At 47.0% G+C, this 23,187-nt stretch overlaps 1 protein-coding gene across 2 annotated transcripts in view; it reads left to right on the plus strand.

The window, feature by feature from the left end:
* Positions 1-14,030, plus strand: part of SNX19 (sorting nexin 19) — a 36,242-nt gene extending 22,212 nt beyond the window's left edge. Inside the window, exons 9-11 of one of the 2 annotated variants that reach the window (XM_082843958.1) lie at positions 10,236-10,420; positions 11,196-11,283; positions 12,218-14,030. In XM_082843958.1, coding sequence (XP_082700084.1) covers positions 10,236-10,420; positions 11,196-11,283; positions 12,218-12,350 — 406 coding nt within the window. In that variant the 3' untranslated portion in view covers positions 12,351-14,030. The remainder of the gene's footprint in view (positions 1-10,235; positions 10,421-11,195; positions 11,284-12,217) is intronic. The other variant, XM_082843959.1, reaches the window with a different exon arrangement.
* Positions 14,031-23,187: the final 9,157 nt, after the last annotated feature.

Raw genomic sequence — 23,187 nt, forward strand, 5'->3', positions numbered from 1 at the left:
CCTTTCTCCCCTCCTGTAGTGACCGTCTTTGCCCAGAGCAGAGCCTGGAGATCTCCCTGTGAGGTGGAGTCACTGGGAACAACAGGGGTCTGGTTGTCAAGACAACCACTAAATTCCCACTGCCGCCCTCCTTTGTGTCTTGCCCTTCTTCCCAGTGCTCCAGCTCTAGTGTTTCTCTCCCTCTCCCTGACCTTTACCCTCCACCAGACACAGGATTCTCCTGAATGCGTGGCCATTTTAATCAGCCTTTCCTTTCCCCACCCACCTCCCTACCGTAGGTGCTGAGAAAGGAAAGGGTCAGGATAACTACCTGGTGACTGAGAACCAGCCAGGCTTGCTGTTCACACGGGACCAAGGAAAGAAGGAAGGGGAGTCACTTTGGATCCTGCAATCCCTGTGGTGATTGTTTCATAGTTTAGTGTAGATAGGTCTCGTTTTAGGAAGGATTCTGAAATAGTGTCCTCAAGTTACCCATCACCCCAGGGAGCCCCTCCTCAACCTCTGTAGACAGTACCAAGATGGTTCGCCCTTCTAATATTTACATCCCTGAACCTGCCAGGAGGAGAGTAAGTCTTACAAAAGGAAAACTAAAGCATGAAGTGCCAAGCCCCCTCAGCATCCTGCCATCATTTAGTCCCTTGGATCTGCTAGAATTTTTCAAGAGGATCCAAAGGAGTCTTTCTCTGACACATACACAAACGCACAAGCACTTTCAAAAATGCTTTCATTTTTCTCCTTTCATCTCGATAACTTTGTGAAGGAAGCAAGGCAAGAATCAGTCTTAAGAAGGAATCCAGAACCCAGAGTTGTGTGGCTTTTCAGTGCTGTTTTCACTCATTACAACACGCTATGTGAAGCCTTTGTGGCTCTTCTGGCTACTGAGGGTTTTTTGCCCTGAAGGGTATGGACCAGTTTTATGTGCAGTGTTGGGGTGAAAACTGTGATGGCCTCTTCTGGACAGGAATCTCTCAGACTTGGAGGAGAGACATGGTGGTTCCAGAGACTCGGAGGGAGTCACTGATTGTGAGACAGATGTCCTGCTGCTGCTTTTACTTGGGTCAGATGAAGAACGGGCGGATATCCAAAACGTGTGACTGATTTTGCCCAGCTTTGAGGTCTGTCGGTCCCGATTTTTCAGAGCTGGTTTATGGTACATTTATGGCCACATAGTGTGGGGCTGAGAAAAGTTGTCCTGAAGGCCTTCAGAGGGGCATAGATTTGTGTAATCATCTTTAAAACTGGAATCCTACAAGTGTCACACTGCTCAAGTCTAGAGCACATTTCTAAACATTCCCACTTGCCATCAATCTCATTTATCCCATGAACACAGAACCCCCAAGCGGCTCCGTCTCATTCTGTATTTGTTACGAAGGTAGGCAGACCTTTGCTTTTGGCCGTTTGTACCCAGACATTCTGCTACCTTATATTCTTCTTACGAGATTCAAGTAATGGGTTGGAATCAGCCCGATGCTGCCCCATCCATCAGGAGCACTTCCCAAAATACAAGTGTGACTCACAGCCCTCATAACCCCTTTGCTTTTGTTTGACTTTCAGTCTCTTCTGTCCTCTGGGCCTATTTGCCAGGAAAACTAACAAAAACACAGACTGCTGGCAGCTGTCTCTCCTCTCTAGGATTTACGGAGTGTGCCAGACACGAAGCCCAGCTGACCCACTCCCTTGCCTTCCACCTCTCTTCCCTTCCGGGGGAGTACATAACCAGGTGTAAATTGCATGGATTATTCATGACGAATTCATAATTGTAGCTCAGCGGACTTACTACCCAGTATACTTCTTACAATATCCACCCTACAGCTAGTGTATTGGCACACAGTTCAATTTTAATATTAGCCTAAACAAAAAGTTCTTAGGAAAATAAATCTGCCAAATGTTTATGTAAATACATCTCAAATGCCAAATACAAAGGATTTCTAGATTGTCTATATTTTTTAAAATTATTGTCCTCCTCCATAAGCACAAATAATTAAGAGCTCACTATTCTTTTCCTGCTTTAAGTATTGGGAGGTTTGCCTTCTACACAGCTTAGGTTGAGCTGTGCGCCGTGCTTTAAGACCAGTGTTTGTCCCATTTACATCATTAATTCACATAGTAACTAATATTTATTGATTACCTACTATGTGCCAGACACTATGTTAAGTGATTAAAATACAAAAAAAGACCCCAAATTCCTACCCTGCAATCTTATAAATAAAGAGGTATAGTATAAAGTTAGGACTTTAAAAAGAACTCTACACATGATTAAGAGAAGGGACTAAGTAAATTATGAGAAGCCCAGGGAAGGCTTATAGAGGAGATGACATCTGAGATAGGATTTAGAGGATGAAGGGAAATCGAGAGCTGACATTGTAGAAAAGAGCATTGAAGGCAGAGTTGTGAAGCAGTGTGGCCTATTTGTGGTACTCGGAGAAGTCGGGTACGATTGGGAATATACGACATGCAACCAGAGTGGCCAGAGATTACACCGAAGAGTTCAATAGGCACCGACCCATACAGAGCCCTGTGCGCTGTTCAAAGAACGTAGGATTTGACCCCATTTATTAGGAAACCATGTACAGAATTTAAATAGATGATGACATGATCAACTTTGTAACTTAGAAAAAGCACTTAAATAGTGCTGTCGAGGGTTAATGGAAGGAAGAAACGTTAGAGCCGGGGAGACAAATTATGAAAGAGTTACACTGACAGAAATGAAAGGTGATGGGGACTGAAACTAAGATGATTGCTACAGCGAGAGTAAAGGGGTGATGAATTCATGAGAAACTGAGCACTGAGGAGGTCGCTCAACTAGATTCAATAATTGTTGCAATGATTATGTGGTCTTGCGTGAGGCACATGGACTAGGGATGGAGGAGAGGAGAAGTCTAGGGTGACTCTGTCTCCTACCTGTGGATTGAGAAGCATAACTAACAGAACGGCATAGTATCCTCTCAACAGGATGTCTGACTTGTGATACTGAAAGTTGCTTGTTGCTTATTAAATCAATAAATCAATAGATTATTACCTACCTTTGTGTAAAAAGAAATAATGACACATGAGGAAGCATGGACTATATCTCTAACAATTTTGAGATTTTTAGTAGAAAACTTCAGGACTTGGAGGCCTAGATTTTCATCCTTTCTTTTAGCCGTAAGCTCTGTCTTTGGAAGAAAAAGGAAAATGTGGAATGAATAGTTAATTGTGTAGCTGGTACAGAGGAAAGGTTTTTAAATTTTCTTCCTCTGGCAAACGATGCTCACCTGGTGGACTCCTGACTGCAGTTAAAACATAACTCAAGGGGAGTAGGAAGAGTATACTTGACAGGAGACCCGTCAACTCAGCAAAGACGAAGAAGCTGCAAGAAAAACTCAGATACAGCTACAAGTGGATGTAATGGAAAACAGCTGACAGAGAGAGGAAAGTAGAGGTAGGTGAGAGGTACTAGAATTCACAGAAGAACATAACAAAGAATCCTGTCTTATATGCCATAATAACAAGTGAACTTAAAGTTTTAACACTGGAAGCTATCGCTGAGAGTTTTGGAATAAGGATGATTCATTCAGTATATATTTGATGCCTTATTATGTGAAGGGCACTCTTACAGTAAATGCTGAGGAATATACCAAAATGAATTGAGATCCCTCCCCTCAAAATTTTGCAGTCTTATTCTTTTGGCACTTTTAAGAAGCTCAACCAGTATGTACTGAGTAAATGGAATAAACAAACACATGACTCCAGTGAGAAAGGAAAAGAATCAGCATCAGATGAAACCAGAGTAGTTAACTGAGCACATATAAAAAACAGAGAAAGGAGAAACATACTGAGTAATGCAGACAACAGAAATGAAAACTGATAAGAATGGCGTCCAAAAAGCTTGACTCAGAAGGAGCTGACATTGTGGATAAATGTTAGTGGAAAAGATTTTTTTTAAAAAAAGGCACATGTTAAAAACAAGAGGAATAAAGAAAATACAGGTAAATTGTTTGGAACAGATGCTGTAGTATTAACTGGTTACATTGAGAAATCATTTATTCAACAATGAATTGGTATACTTTTTGCCTAGGGTATTTACTTTGTTTTTTTCTGTAAAGGAAAATGGTCTAACAAGAAGAATTGACCAAATGTGATTAAACTAGAATTGAAGACTAAAATAGGAATGAAAATAATGAGAGCATTCAGTCTGCTTTAAAACTCATGTACCTGACCCAGATGAATTCTGTTCCATGGAACTGAAAGAATTTGTATTTATCATTGAAGACCTAAGATCATTAAGAAAATTTCCATATAGAGATGTGTTGTGTTGGAGATGGACAAATATCTGGCCTTTTAAAAAATGGACACAGGCTCCTGACCCTGACATTTATCTCTGGAAGTTTCTGAAGTAGATTATTAAGTAGATGTTTTGTGAACACGCGGGAAGAGAAGCAGCAAGCCCTGGAACCCGGTGTGCGTTCAGTGGGAATGCGCCTGCCTGATTAGCAAGGTTTCTTTCCTGGCTCAGCAGGACTATCAGACCGTTAAGTGAAAGGAGTGCATTGATTGTTATATTGCTTGTGAATTTCCACAAGCTTATGCCATATTTTCCTAATATCCATATGGACACACATGGTCTGGACTGTGGTACTCTTAAGTGGTCCATGGCTAACTGAGTGTCTTTAGCCCAAGTAGCTAATAGATTGATAGCCTGGAGGGCATTTTCTAGTGACAGAGCATTGAACTTATCCTGTTGATCAGAAATTTGTAAGTAACTCTAATCTTAGAGGTATAATTAATACTCTGGGTGACAGAAGTCAAGATTCAAAAGGATTAAAAGAATTAGAATGATAGTCTAAAGCAAACAAGACAGAATTTAATAGAAATAAATATTATAAATCATAATTTAGATTTTTAAAAAAATTACACAAGTACAAAAGGCCAAGTCTAGGCTTAACAGGCGCATGTGATTTTTTGTTAAAGTACATACGTGGACTTAGGGTTCTAATTGACTGCAAACTCAGTATGAGTCAGTGCTTTGATGTGTGTGCCCAAAAAGCCAACACAGTCTTTGACTATATTAATAGAAGTATGGTGTCTGGGTCAAGCAAGGCACTAATCTGCATTTTTTACTGGTCAGGGCACATCTGGAAGTTGTGTTTGGTTCTGGGCACTCCGTTTTAAGAGAATAACAAAGCAGCCCACACCCAGAGGAGGGAACCAGGATGAGGAATGGTTCATTTCTCTCCTTCATTCGTCTGATATTGAGTGTGTTCTGTGTGCTCAGCCTTGACGTTGGCAGAATCAAAGATGTATACCTTGTGGAGGAGACTTAGCATAATAGCTGAATTTAAAAATGCATAGTGTTGTCTTTTGAAAGAGATTTGACCAAGTAACTTTAATACCTCCTGTTAAACTTCTGAGGGTATAAATAGGAGCAATGACTGGAAGTTACAAGGAGGCAGATTTTGGTGCCAGTATTTAAGAAGCATCCCTAATAAATTGAAATTACCCTCTTCAGGAGTTAAGCAACTTCCCCAAAGTCACATTCCTCATTGGTGGCAGAGCTAAGATAAAAGCCCAACTTTCTGGAGTCAGAGGCCAGAACCCTTGGCTCTGCCACGATATCACACAGGGGATTTCTACTTTGGGAGGAGGTTAGATAGGGTAACCTCTTTCCTTCCAGCTCTAAAGTTGTATGTTTCTATAAGCCTCTTGCTATGAAATGCTTGTTTTCTCTCAGTGTTTTCATTCGTGAATTGGTGAGATTGGAAAAGATAACCTCTAAGGTTCAACAGAGGATTTCTTTAACCTCCCTGGTTAAAAATATTTCAATTATTAAAGCATATTAATTTTGTATCTGCAACTTATATGTTACTAATCAAAAACAAAAACTTTGTGGCTAGTTATAAAACTATAGAACTCAGATTCTTAAATCATGATGTTCAGTCAGTAGTCTTCCTTTGAAGCACATGTTTTAAAGATGTGGATCCATGATTTAAACCATGAAAAAGCAAAAATCAAAGAAGAAATTGTGTGAGACTCTGCAAGCCACTTCAGATTTCACAACAGTCACTGGGAGGAAGAAACAGGAGTTTCTTGCCCTTGAAGTTCATTTCCTCCTCATTCTTCTCCCCACACAGGGCAGGAAAGGATGGTGACCTAGATACACACTCAGAGGGCCTGAACTCTCTCAGGCACAGCCGAGCAACCTGGGTCTGGCTGCTGTAGGACTGGGAAGCCTAGAGCTGAGCACAGACCGGGAGGGACTGTCTGTAAACACACGAAGGGGCCATAGCAGGAAGGCAGAGGCCTGGGAAAGGAATCAGAGGGAAGGGAACTGTTACTTTTATCAGGTGTGAAGTTGGCAAAAACAACTTGTGTAAAATGGGAAATACCTTGGATCCGCACCGTCATCCTCAAGATCTCCTTTCTCTCCACCCAGTAGATCGGGCCTACTGATTTCATGAGCAAATGCTCAGAGCAGTGTGCTAGGACTGTGCTACAGAACACAGTGTTCGGGTTTATGCCGCTTGGGGGCGGGTGGAGGTGGGGACTGTCTCCAGGAGGCTAAAGATGTGGCTTGAGCTTTTTCCTCCTTCTCTTGGAACTCTTAATTCCTTGTACCATATCGATGTTTTTCAAACTTTTTTTAAACTTCATCTCACAGTAAAAAATACGTTTTACATCATGACCCACTCTGAACACACACACGCACACACACACACAAATACAGATCTGCTATATCCATATATACATGCATAAGTAAAAGGGTCCCAAAACTTGAGGTGCACTTTTATGTTTTCTGTTCTTATCTATTTACATTTAGGTGTTCTCTTAAATGTTGTCACAAACCACAGAGTAGACGCCATGACCTCTAATGCTGTTCAGCCACAGTTTGAAAAACATCCTGTGCCCAACAACCCATTTAGATGACTGTTAACCCTGCTCTAGGGTGACAGGATGAGTGGACACCTGCAGTCTGTAGGTCTGTTTAAAGTGACAGAAGCTTTAACATCTTCTTTTTCTCTCTCTTTCTCGTTGACCTGTATTTGGTACTTCCAGTTGGTTGTAAGTGGCTGAGGCATCATCGCCCTTGTGTTGGATACAGAGTTACAGCCCAGTGGGTGAAGAGGATTCAGGAAGCAGTCTGTTACTGTCTTTCATTTAGACTGCACCAGGCATTTTTGTTAGAATATAGTTATTGCTCTTGTGAATATTTTCGGTTATTATTTCACTGTCCTTCTCCCCCTCCCTCCCCATTAAGCCATACTCATTCAGGGCCTTCCTACTCAGCCATAGCAGCAATCTTAGAGAAGGAGTGAGGGGAATTTGGCTAATTAGATGTGGTCCCTTAAAGCTTTCTCCCCTTCCTCTTGAGGTTTGATTCTGCTGTTTTGATGGAAAATGACCTTCTGCTAACCTTGAAGTGCCATCTTAAGCCCTAGTATTAAACGGTCTTCTTTATAGCCACTGCTTCATCCCTCTGCGTATAGCTGTTTCAGACCAGGTTCCTTTGAGCGTGGACTGGACATGCGCGCCCAGTGGAATGGATGCCCTGATCTCTGCGTCTCACGTCTGGCATCATAGAGGCTCTTGCATGTCTCAGTTACATCTGTTGTTGTTTTTTTCTCATTTTATTGCCTGTTCTGGGCCCCCTAGTAAGGCTTCTTTGTGCTCTGAATCATTCAGAGATGGCCAGACGGAACAGATGTGGTTTGGCTTTTTTTCTTCTTTTCTTTGGGAAAAAGGTAGGATGGTAGAAGAAGATACCTAAATCGAATATCAGAACTAGAATAGTAGTAGAAAATAAAACCAGTGCTATTTGAGGCTATTCTCTACCATTTTTATTTTAGTGTATTTACCTCATGCATCTTGTATTACGTAAACAATAACATTTGTATTTAGTAGATGATTTCTTACAAATAATTTGTAAATAGTAAATAGTCCAAGGGATATGTGTGTGTGTATCCCCCTTGAAACTTGAGCTGTCTGTTAGCTTAACAGTGATAGCAGCAGATTCCAGAAACTGATGCTGGAAAACTGTTGTGACACACTGGACTGCAGACACATAAGTTCCACTCCTTTTGCTTCAAGACACAGATTTCTTTTTAACCTTCCCACTCCTAGGTTAAGAACAGCTTACTCTTAACTTTTTCACGCTTTGGTTCTTCTTCCCAATGCCCCCATTTAGAGTTTGATGAGGTACAGTCTAGTATATTTGTGTAAGTTTATATTTTGCCACGTGCACACATTTCTTTTGCATCAAGGATGTGTGCATGAGACACTCAGTCACTGTGGGAGGGAACAAAGAGGACCTCCTTGCCCAAATGCAGCTCGAGGTCCTGTTCCCATCGAGTGAATGACCATTAATTCAAAACCGTGAGACTCATATGTTGTAAAACGTGCCCTGCAGGTGACCGAGGTGCCCAGGTTTGCTGTCGTATGCTATGCTTAGCCGAGGAAGGGTTGAGTGGATGTTAAGATCTCTCTGAAGAGTTGAGTCACAGGTACTACTGGCTCCTGAGGACAAAGAGAAGGGCAAACAGAAGGGCAAGCCAGCCTGTTGTATGCGTCTGTGCATGAGAAGCTGAGCTAGAACCAATGCTGGCTGAAGCCTTCTTGTTGACGATTCTCCTGGCTCCTTTGGAGGACTTAAATTTTTTGACTCTCAGGTCCTTGCCCCTCTCCCTCAAATCACTTAGGTGAGACGCTGGTGCAGGTCCTTCACCTTAGCTAAAGTCACACAAGTGTATGTGACTTGAGGTGAAGACGAGTTGGGTCACTTGATTCCCTGCAGAGAACCTGATCAGGTCATCGCATCCACCACCCTTTGGTGACCCTCTTCTATAAACAGGAACAGGAATTCTTGCTACTGGATCCCTTTCATCAGGCGTCTTAGACTCACTGAATGAAAAGCCCTGTAAGAAGGAGATGCGGCCCTAATAATAACAATACAATTGTGGTGGCTATTTTCGACAGGGGCAGCTTTGTGCCGCTCTTGATGTCCATCGACGTCTGCCATTCTTGCCCTGCCATTACCTTTCAGACTTCCTATTCTTAGAATCATTTGTGAGCCCTGGGCTTGGGGGATTGCAGCCCCCAAAGCTGGAATGCCTAGCTTGAGTGGAATGCAGACTGTCTGGCAGAGTGGAGGTTAAATAAAGTTTGCGTTGGCAGCCCCCTCTGCTCTTGGATGGGCGACAAGTAGCTCGGGTTGAGAGTGATGGCATGAGCTGCATGTGGTGCGGTACCATATAGAGTCTGTGCGTGAGTATCGTGGCTGATTGGTTCATTCATCACAGCCACAGCCACGCCAGTCTCAAAAGGGGACCTGCGAAGGAGGCCTCTGCAGTCTTAAACCCCAGCTAGTGACCCTATCACTCTGAAAAAATGCAGAGACAAACAAAGAATTAACGTTGAAACGCCTTGCAGGAACTGCAGGTTTCGTATACCTGCCCCCTCAGAGTTACTGACTCGTTTTTGAAAGCAAGACAGAGGGTAAATTGTCATTGTAATAAGAACAATCGCCAGTCAGTCAACCACTATTTCATCTGGGAAGTTTCTGTTATGGGGACTCTTGTGGAGCTTACAGTTCAGCTGGAAAAGTCAAGCTGTACATACATGAGAAGATAATTCATGTTCCAAAGTGAAATTCTGGTGCCAAATCTGTGTTCTAGAACTGAGTGCCAGAGGAGGCCTGAGGAGAGAGAGCATTTCTGGCTGGAATGCTCAGGAAGGATTTCGTGGAGGAGGTGGAGTTTGAACAGGTTTTGCCAGAGGGACAGATTTCTGTTACTGGAACGGTGTGTAAGGAGCAAGGGGCAGACGAAGGGAGTCCTCAGGACAGGTCCTGGGGGCTTGAAGAGCAACTGGATATGGACAGGGTGGCTGGGGAGAGGGATTTGTACAAAATCACCAAACCCTGCACTCTGAAGGCTGTGTGTACATGTTACTGAGAAGTTCTGGTGCTTTCCACTGGAGGACAGTTGGAAAGGTGCAGCCTTTCCCAGAGCCACAGGCCCCTTTAATGTTCTGTTCCGAAGCCCCTAATACTACACGTGCCTCATAGCAGACACTCAGTGAATAGTTGTGATAGTATTATTACTCATCTTCAAATTCTGTGATCCCAAGTTGTGGATTGGCTCGGTTTCACCTGTGAGAGTCGGCGCTCACTTGGCTTTGCTCTGTTCCGATTGCGCACATGACTCACACCTCGCTGCATCCTTTCCTCCAGGTTTACCTGACCCTTCTGTCTTCGACCACAGGTGGCTAGAGGTGCAGGTAGCTACTCTGACGTGTCCTCAGCGCTGGGTGCAGTACCTCCGGCTTCTTCAGGAATCCATCTGGCCTGGCGGGCTTTTGCCTGAGTATCCTCGACCCGTAAGGACCCAGGAGCAGAAGGCGGCTGCTGAGAGACAGGCTTTGCAGAGCCTGATGGGAGTCCTGCCAGGTGATTGGACAGTGAGACTGATTATACCAATAACTGTTCCTTCCCTCCGCTTCACCACCATTAGCCACACCCTTCCCCGTTTTTTAAAAGGGCCTTGACTGTGGCTAAGCGCAAAAATTTGTTGACCCACCATTTCTGAGGCTAACAGGAAAATGATCAGGACTTCCAGTGATGCTAAGGGAACGGGAAGGCTCACTTTAGGGCAGGTCTCTTCATTTTCCCACCAGATGAAGACTTCTGGGTCTCTGCTTTGGACCAGGGAAGAAAATGATACAGGTCCTGCAGAAGCTGAGCTTGGTGACTTGGGGCCAGTGAGTGAAGGGCAATGGTCCTTAGCGGTAGATAAAAAACTCTGAAGAAGGTTTTTTCCCTTTGCTTTATATGGTCTTTTGGAGGGCGGGGAAGGCAGTTTGTTGCCTCTGGTTGTGCTGGGGGAAGCAGGGTACAGTAGTGAACTCTTAGCCTTGGACAGTGTTATTCACTCTTACTTACCTCTGTTCTCCAGCCTAACCTGTTGTATCAGAAGTACCTGCACTTTAGTGACGGGTTACCAGATTGTTTCTTGAGGCCCATTCTAATTTAGATACCTAAAGTTAAGAAACATTTTTCTTGGCTTTTCCCTATTTTCTGACGATTTTAGTTTGGCTGTGTGGTTCAGAGGTGTGCCAGAAGTACCCAGTACGATTAAAGACAGCAGATATCTTGAGGAGACAAACCCCTTAGAAGCTAAAGCTTCAGCGGTGACACTAAAACCACATCTGTTTTTCCTCTTCAGATATCGTCGTAGAAATCCTTGGGGTGAACAAATGCCGGCTGAGCTGGAGTCTTGTCTTGGAGTCACTGCGGCAGCCCCTCATCAACCGGTAGGCATGGCTGATGCCGTCTCTGGTCTGAGGCATCTCGGGTTTCTGGGTGAACAGCTTCACTGAGAGGAACGGTGCCGCAGTCTCTCCTTGCCCTGGGCCCTGGCCCCAGAGTGTGATGACCAGGTCCACACACACTGGGTAAAACCCACTGTGCTGGCTTCTGAGCAGGTGTCAGGTGGTCGGAAGCTGGTGGGACCAGCCACCGTTTGCATTTGGAAGAACTCGATGCAGGCCCCGACGTGAGCTACTGAAAAGGCCCTGTCACCCCCAGGCCTGTCCTTCCTGACACCTGCCTGCCCCTGTGCGCATCTCGAGAGCAGCCCTTGGCCTGGGCAGTACTTTCATCATGGGTCTTTGCCTGATGTGAGGTAGACAAGATGATAAGTTGGCCTCTGATAAGGGGACCAGAAATGCTGGTGCACCTCCTTGAATAGTGCAGAGAGGTCAGTGCTTCCCTGGCTGGTACCTTGGGGTGGAATCTTCTGCACGTGCTGAGTGCTCGCCCACTCCCCTCTCACCCCCGTCCTGCAGCTCACCGTGTCTGCTCACTCTCGCACCTCAAGGCTCCTGGCTTTACCTCATCACAGGTAACCTGAAAATTCTTAGTAAGTTGTTATCACAGGGATTTTTCCCTCCTTCAGAGTTCTTCAGAGCAGTGCCAATGTGCTAATGTAGCTAGCTATAAAGCAATGTGGAATTTCCTAACATCTAGTCTCGAGTACCATCTCCACCTTTACTGGGGTCATAGCCTTTATGAGTTCAACAGACTTTCATTTCATGACAGAGGCTTTGTCCAGCTGTTGATGTTTGGAGTCCACTAAGGATATCAGTAGAGGGGAAAGGGAGAGGGAAGATAAATGTCATAAACAGGATCTGGTGTCTCTAGACCGAGCCAGACCCTCCTCTGAGTTGTTTTGTTCATTTGTTTCAGGCATTTGATTTACTGCCTTTGGGACATCATCCTGGAATTCTTGGATCTCAGTGCCTCTGCTGAGGAGTCCGCCATAACCAGCTCTGCCGCAGACACCCCAGGCAGCCCCAAGAAGATGGGCATCTCCCCTTAGCCAGAGGTTATTTCACCCATTTCTTCGAAGGTTAGGAAGGGAGCATTACTCTGCCACCCAGAGACCAGTCAGGAGGGCTGTGCCTCTGGAACTGGGCTGTGGCTCAGAAGGCCTGGGGTCTCAGTGGCACAGTTCTCCCCCAACTTATACTCCATTTGTACCAGGCGATGAGGGGGTATATGGACCAGTTGCATGCATACCCATTTCCATGCCTCTTTGGTGGTGTTTGGACTGTTGCTGGTGGGCGGATCCTGCTTCCTTTGGAAAAGGAAGCTGTGAGGTAGAGGAATGAGCCCCTTTTGCCTCTCCTTTGCCCTCCTCCCTAAGGTTGTTTGCCGATAGCCTGGCCCTGTGCACACGTGTGCCTCACCCACCAGTGCAGGCTCTAGGTAGACCAGGAGAAAAACCATAGCCAGATTTTCTTAGAGAAGACAATCTTCTGAGTTCTCTGTTCCCACCAGGAAACTGAAAATTCATTTGGGACCACTCTGGAAAGCCAGACCCCTGGTCCTACCTAGCTTCCCAACAGCCCCGCAAGAGGGAGGGAAACCTTTCTCAAGGCGTGCTTCCAGCACATCGGCCCCGTAGAGGGTGTCACTGCAGGCTTTCTCCCTGGGTGGCTGTACTCTTCCTGTCCCAAAGACCCCAGCACAGACTGACAACACTTCTGGTAGATCCACCCAACCCTCCGTACCCTCTCCTGAAAGACAGCCGCACCGCAGGTTTTCTTTACTAGCTTTCTAACCCCCTCCCCAAGAGCAAGTGAGTTTTGACCTTTGTGGCCTCCTCAGTCTTCCTTCAACCCAATCGAATGGCAAGTTGCATATTCAGCCCAGAGCTGCCCGGGGGAAGGGAAGCACTTGCCTCTTGGCTGAGAATGCCCGGAGGAGTGAGGGTTCTCTTCTCTGCAGGTCTCTGGCAGGCCACTTTAGCTCTAAGCCACGAACATTAGCAGCTTACCCAAAGACTGCTTTTTACTTCCTGTTCCTTCAGGATCTAATTAGTCTTGAAGAGCACCAGTGGTGAAAGCAAAGGCATGGCGTCCATTAGAAAGACGGACAATTCGTAGAAATTGGTGGAAGGAAAGGAGGGACGGAGAGCCAGGAGGTAGGCGCTGCACATAGGTCTCACTGCGGGGGGTTCGCTCACCCTCGTCCCTTTAGCTTGCGCTTGCTGGGGCGTGCCTGATGCCACTGAACTGGGACCCTTCCACTTGGAGGAGGGTCTTGGGGTTGGACTGGCGAGAACAGGGTGGGTCTAGGACAAGTGTCAAAGTTCTCTTAGATTAAAACGGCTCACGGGAGAAACCTGTGAAATCTTTCTGCTTCCCCACACCCCACCCCGGAAGGCTTTTAACCATCAAACATGTAGTGAGGTAATTGGGGGCTTTAGTGGTACTGTTAGTGCCTAAAGGCAGGGGGATGAATAAGGTCATGTCACTTGGTTCCTTCTGCCTTAAAAGTTGATTGTTGGGCTTCCCTGGTGGCGCAGTGGTTGAGAGTCCGCCTGCCGATGCAGGGGACAGGGGTTCGTTCCCCGGTCCGGGAGGATCCCACATGCCGCAGAGCGGGTGGGCCCGTGAGCCATGGCCGCTGAGCCTGCGCGTCCAGAGCCTGTGCTCCGCAACGGGAGAGGCCACAGCAGTGAGAGGCCCGCGTACGGCAAAAAAAACAAAAACAAAACAAAAAGTTAATTGTTACAGTCACTTTATGGCTCCAGAGTTCTCAGAGCGTCTCCCAACCCGGGGCACTCACAGGAGAAGCCGCTCAGCATTTCTCCCTGTGGTAAGTGTCTGCAGGGTGAGGGACTCCAGGGGGCCCAGCGACACTGTGCTGCCCCTCCCTCCCACCGCCAGGGCCAGGGTGCTCTCCAGGAGAGGTGGGGGGCAGCCCCGTGCTCTGCTGCCCTTCTCTCCCCATGCTTTGCTCTCATATGTACTTGCCACCTATGTTGCTTTGAATCTCTGCTACTAGTTCTGGCTCAGATATGACACAAAACCAGTACACAAGCTGACAACACCGTTAAACCCCTATAACGGTAAATTCTAAGCAATCTTTTGATACTTCCAGCCCAAAGAACACTTCCTTGTATTTCGTGTTCTATAAGAGACCCCACCTCCATACTCTCTGCCTCAAAAAGATCAGCTGTCTGCAGACCCTCCTCCTACCCAGAAGGGAAATAATGGATGTCGTCAAGGAAATAATCAAACCCCATCTGGCTCTGAAACGACCTCCCATGTTTAGGTAGTAGGTTCAGACAACAAGGGAGATAAGCATTTGGGAGCGAGCCACAGGTCTCAGGAAAAGATACTCCAGCTGAGAGAGAGAGTGATGAATGAAGAATTGGACCTACACTAACCTGGAACATTCGTGATTCTCCAGCCCATTCATTTCCAACTTCCACTCTTCCTTTGCTCATGGCACCCAACAACAGTTGTTAGGTCCTGGGCGGAGTAAAAATATGTGTCAGCATGGTCCCTGGCTATATGAGTTAGGTTGCTTTAGCCTGAAATCAAATTACTAGAAACATTTATTGTCTTCCCTCAGATCAGTACCTGAGTGGGTGAGGCCCAGGGGTTGATGGATTCAACAACTCTGACCTCATAGAGGGCCCAGATTCTTCCCATCTTTTTGCTTTGCCCTTGTAAACATGTTAGCTCGTTCTCAGACTGCCTACCTTCATAGTTGCTGCGCTTCAGGGCATCACATTCACATATAACCAATATCCATGAAAGAACGGGGGCATCTCTCCCACGTTTTCTTCTAAAGAATGAGGAAACCGTTTTCCAGAAGCCCTCCAAGATTCCTCTTCTCCTGACTCGCTGGCCAGAACTGCCCGCCCCTAAGCCAGTCCACTGACATTGAGGATGCATGACCACGACTGGCTCGTAGTCGTGTTTGTCACCCAGGGAGGAGGTCACTCTCCCGGAAGGTTAGATACCTGAAAAAATAATTAGATGTTAGCAAGGAAGAAGCAGAGAATGGGCGTTGATAAACAGTGTCAGGTGCAGGGGCCATCCTGCCAGCATCACCAAAGTCCCCGGTGCTCTAAAAATAGCGAACCAGCTAAGGGTAATGTTTGCGGAAGGTGCCATGTGAAGCCCTTCACGTCCGTTACCTTACGTAACCCACACATCAGCCCTGTGAGGTAGTTCTCCTCTCTGTCCCCACTTTATAAGGGAACACGAGGCACAGAGACGGTGACCTGCCAGTCACTTGAGGGAAATGGCAGAGCTGAGATACAAATCTTGTCAGTCTGCCCTCAGGCCCACACACATAACCATTGTGCTAATCTGCCTTTCTTACAAAGCAAAACAAGACGGGTTCTCACTTTGAAGGAGCCTATGGTCTAGTAGACGTCTGTGGTAAAGGGCCAGGGAACACGTATTTTAGGCTGTGTGGCCACATGGTGGTCTCTGTTGCAGCTGCTCAGCCCTTCCACTGTGGTGTGAAAGCAGCCACAGGCAATGTGTATTCAGATGACCGGCTGTTGGCATAAAGCTTTGTTCACACAGAGGGCGGCCGGCCGGGTTTGGCCCAGGCCCCTCGTCCAGTGAGAACAGTGCTTACTGAACTGGAGTGTGTGCGTGAGTGACCTGGCGCCCTGGTAAAGGCCTAGCGAACTGCGTTCTCACAAGCTCCCAGAGGTAGCCAGTGAGAATGCAAGCCCTCAACCGCACCTCAAGTATCAGGGGCTTAGGACTCGGTGGCCACCTCCAACTGGGTGCAGCTAATGCACCACTAAATATACAGGAGGGGCACTTAATTAAGGCTGGGGAGCCAGGGAGAGCCTGAGGTGATAACATCTGAATTGACTCCTAAAGGATTAACGGGAATTAGCCGGTGAAGCAATGGGGAGGTGTCCAGGTGGAGAGCACAGTGAACCAGGTGGGTAGAGTTACGGGGAGTCCCCCGCATACACATCCTGTCTGGCCTCTTATCTGAGGTGCCCCGAGCGGCCAGGCCCACAGGACAGATGTAATGGCGGTCGAGGGCCAGGGGTGGCCGTGTAGCGGGTGCGGAGGTTCCGCCTCACGAGAGAGGAAGCAGTCCTGGAGACCCGTCTACACCAGTGTGAGTGTTTGTAACCCTGCTTAACTGCACACTTCGAAGTGGCTGAGACGGCACATTTTGGTGTATGTTACAGCAATCCAGACATTTTAAAGAGAGCTGCGTGCGGCCCGGCACAGGGCGCGCCCTGTGTGTGGGGAGGGAGGGGTGAGAGCCGAGGCGGGAGCCCCGGGGCGGGGGTGGGGGGTGGGTCAGGCGGAGGGGGCCTGTGAGCACGAGGGCCCGGCGGGTGAGGGACCTCGGTGGGTTCCCTCTGCACGGCGGGGGTCAAGGAAGAGTCCCCCTGAGAGCGTCTGTCATCTGCAGGCCTGCTACCGGGAACGGGGGGCTCGACCACACGCACGCGAACCGCCTGGCCTGGTCCTGCCCCTGGGACTCGGCTCCTGCCTCAGCCCCTCCTGACCCCCTTGCTCCCTCCCGGCCTGTTCCCGCCGCTGCCTGCATATGAGGTGGCGGAGTCCTCGCCCTGCCACCTAGTCGGCTCTGAGGACGCCATGTGGTTGGGTAACTCACGGGCACCGGGACTCAGGTCTCTGGTAGAAAAAGGGGCGAAAACGTTACAACCCTTTTGAGAGTCAATCGAGATCACGTGTAAGAGCAGGTTTGTCAAGCGCCGGCGCCCTGCTGGGATGCAGCGGTGCCATTACTGGCCCCTCCTCAGCTCCTGGACGGAGCCGTGGAGCAGCCTGGCTCCGGACCCACGGCGGCCGCGCTCTGGCCAGACCCCGCCGCCGCGGCCCGGGAGCCTGCAGTTGCTCCTCGCCGTCCTGCGCGCTGCAGACGGGAGCAGGAGCCGTAACGGGGGAGAAGGGAAAGCATGATGCTGCGCTCCTTGCAGCCCCGCTGGGCGGGCTCCGCCATAACGCGGCTCCTCTGTCCCCTTTCCACCGGGAGAGCCGGAAGTCACAGGGCAGCGCTTGCTTGCACTGCCTTGGTGGGCCAGAGAACAAAGCGCTGGAGGCGGAAGGGTTTCCAGCCAGCGAGCCTCCGTTGCTCCTCTGTGGCGTAAAGGGTGAGGAGGCCCCTACACACGGAACACTGGCAGCTACCCCAAAGCCCCTCCCGCACCCTGAGACTGGTCTGCTACTTCGTAGTGCACAGAGACGCCAGGGTCTGGTTTTCTTAAAAACAGGCAGGAAAACACGAACTCGGAAGAATGTGTCAAGCAAGAAACAAGTGAAAATCATCATAACGTTTCCCGGCCGTGAGCCAGGAGCAGCGGGGTTGAAGCAGAGGCAGCACGAAGCGGTGGAGGAAGTTCGGGCGCCAGCAGCCCCCGTGGCACGTGCACTGCGCTCTTCTCAGATTCGCTGAGCCCTCCTGCCGCGTCCCGCGCACTCCCACCTGTCTCTGGTCTGAAAGTACCTGTGAACTCGGCTTTTCTGGAAGTGCACACAAGCAAGTGATAGGATACAGAGAACTACTCCTGGCTTTGACGTCTTCACCAGCAGGACAGAGTCTGGTTTCCCCACACATCTTGATCCTGCAGACCTCACCCACAGGCGCTTCTCTAGGGGCCACTGGCACACTGCTTCTGGGTGTGGAGGGCTGGAGGGGAATGAAAGAAAAGTAATAGAATCAAGATCCAAACTTAGAAAACGTTTCCTAAGTGACATTTTAAGTGTCACTAACGGGTAGCGGGCAGCTCTGCCATTTCCCTCAAGTGACTGGCAGGCCTATCCCAGATAGGCCTCTTTCTCACCAATGTTCGTTTAGGAAATGCAAGCTAATTTTGGTATTAAAGTGCCATAAAGGTTAAGGAGGTAAATCTGCGGCTTTTATATAAATAATCCGCACTTTGACTTTTTCTCAATTGAAGCGTAGTTGATTTACAATGTTTGTTAGTTTCAGGTATACAGCAAAGTGATTTGGTTATACGTATATATGTGTATATCCATTTTGAATGTTTCGATTATTTTCATTATAGTTTATTACAAGATATTTAATATAGTTCCCTGTGCTATACAGGAAATCCTTGTTGTTTATTTTACATGTGGTCACGTGCACACTTCGACGTTTTTTTCTTCTCCATATGTTCCCTGTAACTGTTGCACTATATTATTATGACCAATGGAGAGTGGGTCATACTTACTTCCAGACACTTGGATTAATCAATGGGGGATAAAGACCAAGACAGATAAACACAAAAGTCTGAGATTGCAGATAGAGGCACTATCGTGACCACAGAAGCTGTGCCTTCTCTGTGCTGGGTATAGCATTGTGTGGTGATCTATAAGCTTGGGGCCTCAGCCCTTTTGTCTGTGCCCCTTGATAAAGAATCATTCTGCCCCTGTAGCTGTCAGAAGGATTTACCATGATTTAGCAGAATGTCTGCATTTCATTTCATATCTTGCCATTAGGGAGGACAGACCTTATTGAGGAAAAAAACCAGCCCTTTCTTTAGAGTTTATATCCTTTACAAATACACAGAGTCCAAATTCAACATAGTGATGACAAACCAGATTCTTTCAAGAACAGTGAGGGCACCGTTCATTAAGGCTTCATGTGTCTCTAGGAGAATCATGTGGGCTTGGTTGGCAGTAGGACTTTTACTTGGGGACAGAATGTATTATGGAGTTGGTTTAGCCAGGAAGTTGGATGAGATAGTTTCACAGAAGTCTAGGGGCCAGTGTTCTGCTCTCTCCTGCTTCTGTCCTTTGGCCCATGCCCTTTCTCCAGGTAGATGCCCTTCCTTCCTCCAGCTGTGCGTGGGTGGGCACCCTCTATCTGTCAGAGCCATTCAAGTTCAACCTTCTCCTTAAAGCTTTGTCTGATTGTGCCACTCAGAGTTACCTATCAACACGCCGCCTCTCAGGTCCTTGTGCATACATGTGGAGTCTTAGCAAGAGGTTATAATTCTTCAAGGGCAATGAACATTGTATCTGTTCTACTCCCGTTATATCCCGGTGCCTTCTCAACCCTTTTATCTACCTAGTGCAAAATAAATACTGAAGCTCGTTTAATTAAAGACTATTATGCTTATCAACTCTTAGGAGGTAAAGTATGTGAATAAGTTGAATGAAAGAAGAATTTGCTGGGGACAAAAGATGGAGAAAGGGATGAGGCGAAGCCAGGTTTTCCTTTTTAGGAGCTTATATCTTTATTCTAAAGCAAATATCAAGTGAAAGAAGTTCATTTTTCTATCGCCAAAACCCACACAGTTTTATAAGAGTGCTGTTTGCCATCTAAGTATGTAGGCCGTAAGGTTCTAAAACTATACGCTTTTTAAAGAAGATTGGTCCTGATTTGAAAATGGTTTCTAAAATGATCCAGCCACAAAAACACCCAGCGTGCCCTGTTTACTTTCCAAGTCCCCACCTTCACCTACTCTTTACCGCACTGGGATCAGAAGACAAAACAAAAATCTGCCTGCAAGAAATATTCTCAACTTCTTCCTGCCCCAGACACAGATTTGTAAGGAATGCAGTTTCCATGAAGAGAAAGACAACTTTCTCTCCCATTTGCTTTCTGGAAATCCTTTGGTCCCGGTCCCAGATCCAAAATTCTCTATTTCACACCTTCTGTAATAGTTTAAGTCATGTCTAAGATACGGCAAGGAAAACTCTTCAAAGACACAGTAATAACCAGGAAGAAAAGGAAGCCTAGCATAAATGCCGCTTCACTCTCACAGGTGTTTGCTATCTTCCCCACCAAGTTTGCTGCTGCAACTCTTTGCCCAACCACAGATCAAAACTGGGCAGCTGCCATCAGAATGAAAACTTAGGAACCTAAGACATCCAAATTAGCTGCAGGTCAACATGAAAGTCGCCTGCTGTTTCTGGGCCCCAGCAGGAGCCTCCAGGCCATGACTTGAAAGAGGGCAAGTGCAGGTAAAGGAGGAAGAAGTTCAGTCTGAGAATTAAGACAGTGATGCATTTCGTGAAAAGTAGGAAGCTCTAGGCAATGTAGTGCTTGGGTCATATATTATCTTAAGAGTCGGCCCACGGAAGAAGGATCCCATCTGCTGAGGAATGAAGTCCATTCCTGTGCCAGTGCACATTTGCACAACACATGATGTGGAATAGTCTCTGGAGCCAAGATTGGTTGTGTATCCACCCCAGGGCAGGTTGGTCAGTCTCCAGTGTAAACCTCCTTGGGATTAAGCACTTATTCCAGTGTAGAGCACTAGGTAATTAATACCAGATCTGTTCCAGACAGCTTTGTATATCCTGCATATGGGTGAGGACCCAGAAAGTTTCCTTTTCAACGATCTGTTTGGATGAGATAGAAGCTGTTGTTTTAATGTTTGAAACAGAATTTTCCCCCATGTACAGGTGTGTGCCTTGCACAGATATGGCCTTGTGAGTGGCATACGGCATTTGCTTACAAGGCGAGAGCTTGTCTGGATGCATAAGAGGGGAGATAAGTATGCATGTGTGGAGACGGCAGTAATACTCGTGGCCTCAGTGCTTGGAGAGCAGGGCTGTGCACCTCCTTCTAGCAGTCTGGAGAGGATTGAGGTGAGTGAGAGCTTGTGTTTCAGCAGGCTCCGCGTCCTGAGGTTTGGGATGTGGAGAATGCCCACTGCTGGAGTGGAGTGACCTGAGATCTATATAAGATTAGGGTTTCTGTAGATGTTTCCCAAGTGATAGAAATTTTCCTCATCTAGTCTTGTTCATAGCAGGCAGCCTTGGACCAATAGTTTGCTTCACCCAATCCTTTCCTGTGTTTATTTCTGAAACCCTTTTCTTAAAAACCAAACTAAGTAAATAATAACAGGAAAAAAAATTTTTATAAAGACTTCATAGCTCTGTCATTTTTCCTTTCTTATGCAACTCAAAATTGCTCTCTCTTTATTCCTTAAATTTTTCTCCTGTATCAGCTTACCAGTCTTTGTGGGTTGACTCGGCTGTCCCACTAGTCTAATTGTCTCTATGATAAATTAATATGGACATCAACTTAAAATTACAGGTAAACCTTAAATGTATGATATTTCTTATACTTGACTCCATATTTGATATTCTATGAGGAAGATTGCCCTAGTATTCCCTTCTGTGAAATCAGAATAACCATCGACCCTAAGATTAAACATTTTCATAAATGCTTTCTTTACATGTTCCAAACTATTCGCACAATGTTGTAGACAAAATGCTTGTGTCCCTCCCACCACAGAATTTTTATGTTGAAGCCCTAGCCCCCAGTGTGATGGTATCAGGAGGTGAGCCAGGGGGAGGTAGTTAGGCTTAGACGAGGTCATGAGGGTGGAAGCCCCCATGATGAAATTAGTGCCCTTGCATGAAGAGACACCAGAGCTTCCTCTCCTCACGCACATGAAGAGGTCACATGGGCCCCCAGTGAGAAGGTGGCCACCTACAAACCAAGAGAAACGGCCTCAGGATGAAACCTACCTTGCCAGCATCTTGGTCTTGGACTTCTCAGCCTCCAGAACCACGAGAAATAAATTTCTGTTGAAGCCACCCAGCCTGTGGGATTTTGTTATGGCAGTCCAAACTGACAGGACAGATGACTAGAAAGGTTAGCCATGGGAATCTCTTCCCCTGACTTTAAGTCTGGGTTCTGAGACTCAGAGAGTTTAGTGACTTGTTGAGTTTTCCATGGAAAACCTGTTGTAAAAACTTCAGACATTAGAAAATGCAAAACAGCCTCTGGAGATAACTGCTGAAGCTTTCCTCTCCCTTAAATCATCTCTGTAAGTTCAACCTCCTAGAGAAAACTTTCTGAAAAGCAGGGAGAAAATGCCAAATAATTAATGCTCAAGTGGGAAAGATGCCATGTAAAAGCAGAAGTGGTTGCTGATTGTATCTGTTCATAGTTCTGCGTGCCTTTTACCTGCTGCCCTGAGAAGCAATGTGTAATGAAGAGGTTCCTTTTTAAGAACTGAAATGTAATGAAACAGAAGTTTCCCTTGAATTGGCTGGGCTCAGCACACCTTGCTGGGACTGTATCCAGCTGTGCTCATGGAGCTGCACCTGGAGTAGGTCTGTCCTGACCTGCCTCTGAGGACGTGCCCGTCTGTCCTCTCCAGCAGCTGTAGAGCCCTTGGGGGCAGATTGTCTTGCGTACTGTGATTTCTCCAACTACTACACCGTGGCATCTCCCTAGTTTCCCCTTAAATATTCTGTTGTCTCACAAATTCTCAGAGGCCATGGCTGGTTCCTTCATCCTCTCACATGGGCTCGGGACAGACTTTGCCTGCACACAAAGGCCTGCATCTGTAAGTGGAGTTGGCAGCCTTCTTGTGTCAGTGAGTAATGTCTTTCTTTCTCTTCTGGTAGACTTGGAATCCTCAACACCATCTGGCAATTTTCTCTCCATCTTCCTGCCCACAATGGAGCCACACCCCTGCAACCCCCCTTAAATGCCAGATGACAGCAGGAACCTTCCACTGAGCAGAGGTGAAGCCTTAGACGTCTGTCAGCACCCCCGCTGTAAAGATCTGCCAGCTTCTCAGATCAGTGTGGGAGGAGGCTGTCTGAGTAGGTTTCATAGCTGCAGCAGTAACACCGGGCCCCACCTCCCATCCCTCTCAGGCCGACCGTCTCATCGGAGGTGCCGACGTCCCCAGAAGCAGGCCCCAGACTGGCGGCCCTTAGCCAGGACCCATCTCAGAAGCACATGCCCAGCTGGAGCCTCCTGGTTGCTGGGGTGAAAGGACCTCTCTATCACCATAGGAGGAATCTGATGAATTCTGGACTAAAAAGGGATGTTGTTTTCCCCCAATGACAGAGGTACTCTCTAGTCCCCAGCCCAGCCCCTGGTGAAAGGTATTTTTGTTTGTCTTTTTTACCTTTTTATTACATTTTGTC

The sequence above is a fragment of the Leucopleurus acutus genome (assembly GCF_964270905.1).
Source record: "Leucopleurus acutus genome assembly, chromosome: 8".
NCBI classification, from domain to species: domain Eukaryota; kingdom Metazoa; phylum Chordata; class Mammalia; order Artiodactyla; family Delphinidae; genus Leucopleurus; species Leucopleurus acutus.